This window comes from Hemibagrus wyckioides, linkage group LG01 (genome assembly GCF_019097595.1).
Source record: "Hemibagrus wyckioides isolate EC202008001 linkage group LG01, SWU_Hwy_1.0, whole genome shotgun sequence".
Taxonomy (NCBI): Eukaryota; Metazoa; Chordata; class Actinopteri; order Siluriformes; family Bagridae; genus Hemibagrus; species Hemibagrus wyckioides.
The window spans coordinates 889991-900114 of NC_080710.1; the positions used below are offsets into that span (position 1 = coordinate 889991).

At 39.7% G+C, this 10124-nt stretch overlaps 1 protein-coding gene across 1 annotated transcript; it reads left to right on the top strand.

Annotated features, from left to right (window-relative positions):
• The first annotated feature begins 397 nt into the window (after positions 1 to 397).
• LOC131355298 (CCN family member 3-like) lies at positions 398 to 4621 on the top strand. The gene is made up of 5 exons (XM_058393718.1): positions 398 to 547; positions 1944 to 2073; positions 2710 to 2964; positions 3055 to 3260; positions 3479 to 4621. Exons 1-5 carry the CDS (start codon positions 494 to 496, stop codon positions 3776 to 3778), a joined length of 945 nt encoding a protein of 314 aa, XP_058249701.1. The 5' UTR covers positions 398 to 493; the 3' UTR covers positions 3779 to 4621.
• The last annotated feature ends 5503 nt before the right edge of the window (positions 4622 to 10124 follow it).

The window sequence follows — 10124 nt, forward strand, 5'->3', positions numbered from 1 at the left end:
GTCTGTATGTTACTGAGTGTGTCTGTGTTTCCATGTGTGTGTGTGTGTGTGTGTTGTGTATGTGAGAATGTCTGTTTGTGTCTGATTGTGTGTGTGAAAGAGAGAGAGAGAGAGAGAGAGAGAGAGAGAGTGTGTATGTGAGTGCCCATGTGTGTGTGCATGTGTGTGTGTTTATGTCTGAGAGTGTGTGTGTGTGTGAGAGAATGTGTGTGTCTGTGAGTGCCTATGTGTGTGTGTGTGTGTGTGTGTGTGTGTGTGTGTCCAGGGTCAAGAGGTTCTGCTTTTTTCTTTGGCAGTAAAATGTGGCAGTAAAATCTAACCCTAGCACTGCTAATGCACTGCTGTCCAATCAGCTGATTGGGAAACTTGTCAAGCCCCACCCCCTTTCCCTCTTTCTTTACTCATCTTTTTTTGGAGTGAGTGTATAAATGAGTGGGAGGAGAGTGGAGTTCAGCAGACGGAGGATTTTACTGGGCCAGGGCACACACTGAAGATGTTTGTTGATAATTTAATGAAGAAGGAGGTTTCTCTCTGCGTCTGTGTTCAGGTGATCGCTTTTAATTCCACTTAATTCAATTCTATTAAATTCTATTCGGTTTTATTTGTATAGCGCTTTTAACAATAGACATTGTCTCATAGCAGCTTTACAGAACATTAGAAGCACAGTTCAAAAGTCCTAGATGTTTAGACAAAATCATCCCTAATGAGCAAGCCTGAGTTGACTGTGGCGAGGAAAAACTCCCTTAGATGGTATGAAGAAGAAACCTTGAGAGGAACCAGACTCAAAAGGGAACATCATCCTCATTTGGGTGACACCGGATGATTATAAATGATTATAAACACCGGAGAGTGTGATATGAACAATTCTTTCTCCAGTTATGTACAGTCAATTGTTTGATGCAGATACAGCATGTGTAGAATGTTAGTGTGTGTATTAATTAGGAGGTTGTTGTCATCTTCGAACTCCACATAGGGTTGACAGCGTTGTTTTGATATACCCAAATCCTCACAAAGCAGAACCCAGCTGAAGCTGGTCCATCTCTGGATGCCTCAGGATCCTCGCAGGGTTGGCCTCTTCTCAGTGAAGGTCTACTGGAGCTGGTACAATCTCCAGATGCCTCAGGATGGGTAGAAAAAGGGAAACAAGTGAAAAAGAATTCATGACATTAGCAAGCACTAGATTTAATCAGATGTACTGGAGTACAAGATTATGGGATGTATTAAGTGTATGCCTGACTAAAGTGATATGTGTTTAATCTACTTTTAAACTGGGAGACTGAGCCTCAAACACTGTCAGGAAGACTGTTCCAAAGTTTAGAAGCTAAATACGAAAACACTCTTCCTATTTTGTAGACTTTGAAATTCACCTTTTGTAAACTTTGGAGCGTGATGGATTGTATCGTGTTAGAAGAATTTACACCACTGCGGGCAAATGTTGGTACACCCTTTAAATTACCTTGAGCAGGTGAAAGGGTGTGTAAACTTTTGAGCATTTTAATAAACAGATCTCCTGACTGAGGTTTCAGTCAGAAAACAGCATTAAACCAACAAAGCTGCTAATGGAATATTACTGGGATTCAGCTTGGACTTTTCTCTTTCTCTTAAAAGACTTTTGGTTAGTGTTAGCATTAGCACCACGTCAGCACACTCCTCTAGAGTTAGCATACAAGCTACTAGCCATTCTAACCAGCAGCATTTAGCTGTTTTTTTTAATGTTTTTTTATTTTGTGGTAAATGGAAATATTTTCCTAGTTATTCATTTTAAATGGTTGGAAAGTTAGTTAACTAGCTCACACATTCAGAATAAAAACTAGCTGTAATCGGTAGCTGTGCAACAAGCAAATGTTCCAGAGTTAAATCTTTGGTATTTAGGATTCTGCTGGTGAAACAGTGTTTGTAGAGGTTCTAGATCTCTGACATTGAGCTCTGGGTTCTCCGTACAGGTTCTGTTATTCTGTGCAGTGATGTGTGTGAGACAGAGAGGAGAACCGTGTTCACACACAGAACCATGTCAGAAGGAGCTGCGCTGTCACTACATGGGAGGAAGCAGGAACAGGACCGGAGTGTGTGATGGTGAGTGTGTGCTTCAGGCTGGTCTGAGGGTTACTTTGGGGTGTAGTTTAAAATTTGGGGTGTGGTTTAGGTAGGGATTTGGGTTGAGATTTAAAGTTTGGGGTGTGGTTTAGGGTCTGGAGTGGGGTTTAGGGAGTGGTTTAGGGTTAGGTGTGTGGTTTAGGGTTCAGGGTGTGGTTTAGTGTTTTGGGGTGTGATTTTGTGTTTTGTGGTTTAGGGTTTTGGGGTGTGGTTTAGTGTTTTGGGGTGTGGTTTAGTGTTTGGAGGTTTGGTTTAGTGTATGGTGTGTGGTTGAAATTTTGGGGTGTAGTTAAGGGTCTGGAGTGTGATTTAGAGAGTGAATTAGAGTTTGGATTGGGGTTTTGGGTGTGGTTTAGTGTTTTTAGGGTGTGGCTTAGTGTTTGGTGTGTGGTATATGGAATGGGGTGTGGTTTAGTGTTTTGGTGTGTGTTTAGTGTAGGGCGTGTAGTTAAAAATGTGGGGTGCGGTTTAGGGTCCGGAGTGTGATTTAGAAAGTGGTTTAGAGTTTGGGGTGTGGTTTAGAGTTCGTTTGAGGTTCGGAGTGTGGTTTAGGGTCTGGGTTAAGAATTGGTTCAGGTTCCTGTGAGGGTTCTTCACGGTTTATCTTGTGAGCAGCTCCTGATGCAGACTCCTGTGTGATGGGCAGCTCGGTGTACCACAGCGGAGAGACGTTCTTCCCGAGCTGCAGTTATCAGTGTGTGTGTCGCGGTGGACAGATCAGCTGCGTCCCTCGCTGTAACCTGGACGTGATGCTCCCGGGGCCAGACTGTCCATTCCCACGTAAGGTGCAGGTTCCAGGAGAATGCTGTGAGAAGTGGGTGTGTAACGGCCAGGCCAAGGTCAGCGTGCTGGGGGGCGTGGCCATGGCGGGTGAGCTCTGGGGACCTTTAATCAGCATGCTGGAGTATTGACTGTAGATGATTTAGAGTGGATTATAGCGAGTGTTTCTGTGAATCTCAGCATACAGACAGGAGGAGACACTGGGCTTCGATCCCAGCTTGGAGTGCATGGAGCAGACGACCGAGTGGAGCGCGTGTTCCCGTTCCTGCGGGATGGGTGTGTCCACACGTGTGACCAATCAGAACCGACGCTGTGAAATGGTGAAACAGAGCCGCTTGTGTATGGTGCGTCCCTGCCACGCCCTCAAAGAGGAAGCTGAGCCTCAGGTACGAAAGTGTGAGACTCGCCTAGTCTGTCTTTGTGTTCTGAGAATCTGTAAGTGAAATGTAACTGAAATTTTAACAGTGACTTGTTTAAATACAGTACCTTAGAATTACTCACCTGAAACTTTCTTGTTGTTGTATTTATGAGAGACATATGACCTTGAGAGGTTTAGTTCATGTTCTAGTTTAAAAGTCATGTTGGTGATTTTTTCTCTCCACAGGAAGTGGGGGGGTGTCTCAGTATGATGCAGAGTCCCAGACCTGTCCACTTCACCTTCAGGAATTGCTCAAGCGTGCAGGCATTTCGTCCTCGATTCTGCGGCCAGTGTTCAGACGGCCGCTGCTGTACGCCTCACGCCACCAAGACGGCCCCCGTGAGCTTCCGCTGTCCGACCGGAGCCACACTCAAGAGACCCATCATGTTCATCCGTACCTGTGCATGTCACCGTAACTGCCCGGACGAGGACAGGGTTCCACAGCACGGTCCTGAGATCGGACGCTCCGCCTTCCTCACACGCTGAAGTCATGTGGAGAAACATAAAGACTCTTTTACCTGACAGTAGACAGGAGAAATCTCAACAAAAACACAAACTCTTGAATCCTGTCCTGGTCACGGCACCATGAGTCAATAATTCACACAAATCTCACTAATCTTAGAGGCTTGCCTTCAGTTAATCACAGAGATCAGTTTAAAGGAACAGCATTCTCTCGTAGTGTAGCGTCACAGTTTTCTGTGAATTTTATTCTGACTGTAAAGCAACACGGCTTTGTAATTTTATTTATTCACTCTTATAAACAGCTTTAAAATATATAAAATGAATCGTTCTGGTCAGTCTGATCATTCCCCAAGTCGTGTTTTCTTGTCCAGAAATGATGAACAGCACCACCTGTGTGTTTAAAGTGACACAGGGTTTTTATTTCAGTATCAGTCATCCCTAAACATACACAAACTGACCACAGCTCTCCAGCATGAAGGAAAAAGTCCCAGGTGTTGGAATCAGTGATTTGCTCTCTCTAGTTCTAGACGTTTCTTTCAAACAGGAAATGACATTTCTGTCCTCTCAGAAAGCGGGTCTTCTCTGAGCTGGTCCACACTGACTTCTTATTCTTATCCCTAATGTGGTGATTCATTCTCTGGAACTAGGGAAGGTTTATATTAATGCCTTTTGTTCTGATTTCTTATTGTTTCTATAGCAACAGCTTATGTGGCAGACACTTGGCTACTCGTCTTTAAACGAAACGTGTAAGGAGATGTTTATACGAGTGTTTAGAGCTGCTCTAATGTAACTGAGAACACAAACTTTGTTAATAAATAAATGCTCATTTATTTTAGTACAGAGAATAAAACACTTGTGGACATGCTGTTCTAGATTTTCACCAACCTAACCTTTAATAGCATCACACACATTCTTCTGATGTGTGTGTCTGCGTGTGTGTGTGTGTGTGTGTGTGTGTAAAAGCGACCTCTCCCAGGCCCTGGCATCATAAAGGAACACCATGAACGTCACAACCAAGTGGATGCAGTGTGTCAATGGTCAAAGGTCACTCTCACAGTGGAGTGAAAGTTTACTGAGTTCATGTTTGATCTTTCGTCTCTGAGTTTTTTTCAATGTGCTTTTATAAAATCAGGGTGAGGGTTAGTGTTGGAATCAGGGTGAGGGTTAGTGTTGGAATCAGGGTGAGGGTTAGTGTTGGAATCAGGGTGAGGGTTAGTGTTGGAATCAGGGTGAGGGTTAGTGTTGGAATCAGGGTGAGGGTTATTAGCTTGTGGGATTATGTTCGTCAGCGAGATGATTTGTATCGTCGACATGGTGAACGCTTTATAATAATAAAGCTATTTTTATACAGGAGATGTATTTCTGTGGGTCACTTTATTTACACTGTTTTTAGTCTTTTTTTTTTTTTTTTTAGAAAACCTTAGAACAGGTTAACATTTATTAATCACAATTTATCCTAAAGAAGTGAAGAAGAACTGACACTTCATACAGAAATACACTAAAAGTTTACACAACTTTAGGACAAAAACAAGGATTTGATCACAATACCACGTGTTTAGTATCACAGACAGTACAGAATATTACAGTGTGTTCAGACTCATGGAAAGTCAGTTTAAATCTTCACAAAATGATTTTGAGACCTTTACTGTGATTTAATAAAAACTATTCCCCTGGTTTTGTTCATCTTTATAGTCACTGCAGCATGGTTCTGCTGTTTGTGATGCGTCTTTACTAAACCTTCTACACAAAATTTTAAAAATCCCAAATTAATTATTAAATAATTAACTATTAAATTATTAACACCTTTGTTAAAAAAAATACATATTTCTATTTATGAAAATTGTTTTATCTACAAATTCAGCAACAACAATCCCAAATGTCATGAATATTCCTGTATTTTGTTAGAAAGTGTTCCTTTTACTTATTTTGGTCATTTTTTATTACTACAAAAAAAATTCACCAACATTTCATTTTATTTGAAACTTTTCTAAAGGGTTTTCTTTGTATATTAGTTGGTAATTGGAGCTGCAGACAGGCAGGTAATGAGTGATGGCGTTCGCCTGGCTGGCATTAGCTGTAGTATTTATTTCCTCCCTCAGTTAGTCAGTATTTTCTGTGAGATTGCCGCTCATCAGTCATGTTCAGTCACTTTCAGCAGAATTTACCCACATCACTCTGAGCTCATGCAGATTTCAGTTCCTGATCTAAAAATAAAAACATACAATAGCAGGAAAATGTTTATCCTGCTAATTTATTGTCCTGTTAGATTAAAAGCTCTCATGGGTATTTATTGGCAGAAGCATTGGCTTCCTAAGTTCAGAACTTTCTCTTGGATTTTAACCTGTTTATTCACAACTGAATTCATCACCACAAACAAGATTTTGGATTTTTTTTTTTTTTTATTAAAAAAAAGATCAAATGTATGCTGGGTTTTATTCAGAAACCTAAATAATAATCCTGTGATGGAGTTCCTGGAGCTAGAGCTCATTTACTTCCTGTAAGTGAACATATTGCTCTGGTGTCTTTTTGAATATTGACATTCCTGAGCTTCCGCCTTTTGTTCATTATTTATATAAATACAGTTCACACAGGTTGTTCACTTTTTTTTTATCCACACAGTGTATAAATTAGTAAACTATTTAATAAACCTTATTACACACTGCAACCAAATGGTATAATCTGATAAAAATCTCTGTAGTAAGTTTGTTTACTGATCTGCTTGGAGAGTCTTAACTACTCACTAAACCCCTAAACACAAATGATCTAGATGAAGTGACCTAACAGAGGCACGTTCTACACTAGCACTTTAGACACTGTTGCATCCATCTGATTATAAAAAAGGTCAGAAATAAAACACCTGCACCATGTTACAATAATCATACTCACACCAGTATGTCCAGCTAAAGACAGACTATAGAATCTTCTGGGGCCTAGCACCTACACAAACTGATGGAAAATAATCAAAACAATCCCAGGTTCTTATTTAGTACAGTGGCTAAATTAACAACAAATGAGAGATCTGAGAAGAGTACTCCATCACAGTTTGGTAGTGAGGACTCGAATGTGAATTTCTTCACTGAAAAAACTGAAAGCCTCAGGAACAAAATTGTGGATGTTCAACCTTTTGACAGCATATTTGAAAGTTCCACAATTACAACTGCAATGCTTTACAAGTATAGGACAGGAAGAGCTGTATAATCTTATCACCACGGCTAAATCAGCAACATGTATGTTTGATCCAGTTCCAACTAAATTGCTGAAAAGTATTACATACAGCTGGAGAGCCTCTTCTCAGTGTAATTAACTCCTCTTTATCTTTAGATCATTTTCCTAAATCACTGAAGCTGGCATGTAAAACCCGGTACACACTTAGATCTCATTGAACTGAACAACTTTCACACTGCATGTCATTAAGTCTAATCCAGAGGAAGTGAGTTATTTGCAAAAGGCACCCAATGGTATTTGAAATACTAGTGAATTGATACAACCGCCACCAAACCCAGGCTAATATGATCTCAAGACATTGATAATGCAAAATTGATGAGGGATTTTTGATCTCAAATGGCCGTGAGGAGCCCTTAAACTTATGGCGAATAAAAGGAAACAGGAAGTGGCTAATAACTTTTGTGTACATACAGTGTTCTACATGAAACCTTAGAATTATGTTAAAAGTAGACGGATGATCATATGGATATGACAACCATAAGTCTTGGTCATAGCGCCACCAACTGGCAGCAGGAAGTGTCACTTAGAAAGCTCTATTTTGTCCCTTACTTTCACCTGATTTAGTTCAAAATCAGTCAGAATAATGTCAGAACATGGCTGAATTGAAGCTGTAAAGGAATTATTGTCAAGCTGTCAAGAATTTTTGATGCACTAACCCGAGGCAACTGGAAAAAATCTCCTATTACACTAACATTACCAAAAGGAGAAAAGTCTCCAGTTTGTTTAATTTGGTGTAATCTTACATGAATGTATGCCAGCAGTTTATGATCCACCACTGAGATCTCATCTCATCTATAATTAAAATCTGAAGGCCATTGAATTTTGCCCGCAAAGAGTTTTTCTCCTCGCCCGAAGGTGGGTATGGAATCTTCACATAAGTGCCAAAACAAAATGTATTATGAATTGTTGCAGCCTGTAAATTGTATGCTACAACCTTTTGGAGCAGTTAATACAACACACGTGTCATCTGGGTGTAAAGCAATTTGTGACAATCTTGTCGCTTCATATTTTATTGCCTTAATTAAATGGCTATTTTTTTGCCAGTTCCTGCTCCACCAGTAGTAACATGAAGAGCTTTAGGACTTTCACCTCTAATTTTACTTGGACACCATTGTCTGATTTTATAGGAAACTGATATCTGGTTTTTGTTTAAAGACCGAATTAGGCTCAACCTATCTATGCGGCGTATCACTTGCTAAATCTGGTATACAACTTTCATATTCACTTTCCTGACCAGTTTCATGTCTTAGCTGTTCACATTCCATGCCATCTAATTGTTGTTCAGGGCAAAGTGCACACCATGCATCTTCTACTATACCCTCATTATCAATATTTTTTGCTGTGTTCAAGACATCAGCATCCTTTTCAAAAAGTGCTCTATTTGTATCTACTACGTTTTTAACCAAGTAAACAGATCCATCACTAAAACAAACGTTGCCTTCCCTATAAAATTGTTCAAAATTGTTAAACCCCTCTGGGTTCAATAGACTATTTAGGTGATAAGGACAAAACAATTGTAGTAAACTAAGAAAACTTTTCCGGACTCTTTGTGACTGAAAATCGAGCAAAATGAATAACGGCTGGCTGAGTATGTGTTCTTTTCACAATAAAGCTGAAATTTTTGGCTAATCTAATTTTTTCTGCAAGACTGACCTTTATACACCATGCAATATTCAGAGGCAAATGTAGCCAAACGCATCAAAAACTCTCTGATTTAGCCTGTTATAACGGTCAACAAAACTTGTCATCCACATCTCTTCACTGTTTATATTTTGGGACTCATGAATAAACTCATGCATACAGCATCATCACCTGTAGGAAGAAACTGAATGTGTCTTGAACACTCTTTTAAATGCATGTTTGTTAACCTATAAACTGCCTCTTGTGCACTTACTTCACAATTATGTAAATAAACACTACCTTAATTTCTTTAAAGCCTGTCTTGCATCTACATTACCCTGAGTTGCTGATTCATGTTGTGCATTAGCTAACAACCCCATTTCCCTTTCAGAATTAGAGATATATGAAATGATGTACACAATGCAGGCATAAGCATTAGTTACATATTGAATGTCCATATTATCATTCCAGCACTTAAGGCTAAATTTGTTCTATTGATTAACCCACACTTCATGTAAGTGTCTTTTCATAACAATGTGTGTGGTATTACTTATGCATCTATATGCCATTTCAAACAATTCTTGATTTATCCCAAGTCTATTAAACAAACCTAGAGAATTCAATTTCTCTTCTAAAACGGCTTTCTGAACTGCCGACATTATATATTCTATATTATATATTCTGTGTTAACATTTCCATTCTCTCTTTCAGTCTGGGAATAGTCTTTATCCGTCAAGTTTTCATCGTCTTCTACTCTTCTGTGACATATCATTGTTCGCATTGAAGGAGGCCCAGGAAAATTAAAAGGACGTGTGTGTGTGTGTGTGTGTGTGTTTTTAAACACATGATGCTTGCTGTGACACTGCACAGATGTAACAATACTGTGCAGTTCTGCATCTTCACTGGGCATCTCGCACGTAACATTTATCTATAAACTCAACAACTTGTTCATCATAATTTCTATCTATTTGAGGAGCATTTTTAATCCAGAACAAACAATGGACATGGGGAGAACCACGCTGTTGGAATTTCACCCTATAAAAATAGTCCACGATTTCACCTATTGGCTTAACAGGAGACACAAGCACCTCTTTTCAAAAAGCAATGCCACCTAAAATCAAACATGCGAGCTGCAATAACAGGATGATGCCGTAAAAGCTCACATTTTTCAGCACATTTGAACTGTTCTAAAGTTTCATCTCTACCTTCATGTTTTAAAATACTTGTGATTAAATTTGTCTCTCATATCAACAGATGAAAAGGAACAAAACTGGGTGGGAATGCCCAGCTGTCTAACCATGGAAACAAATATTTTTGCACATATTGCCAAAATGCTGGAGTGCCACGGATCAGCTTCAAAAATCTATAGCCTTCACCAAAATGAAGTGCTTGCCTCAAGGACTGTGTCTTTAAATTCACTGGAGAGAGAGAATTATGGGGTCCTTTTCATTACTTCGATTTTGACAGGTCTAACAGCCAATCAGAAGCGTCCGTGTCACAATGTCCCGCCCCTTTTCAACCAATC

Coding starts and splice junctions, on each gene's coding strand:
- LOC131355298 (XM_058393718.1), top strand. CDS start 494: ATGTTTGTTGATAATTTAATGAAGAAGGAGGTTTCTCTCTGCGTCTGT. Junction 548..1,943: donor CTCTCTGCGTCTGTGTTCAG/GTGATCGCTTTT, acceptor TTCTCCGTACAG/GTTCTGTTATTCTGTGCAGT. Junction 2,965..3,054: donor GGGGGGCGTGGCCATGGCGG/GTGAGCTCTGGG, acceptor TGTGAATCTCAG/CATACAGACAGGAGGAGACA.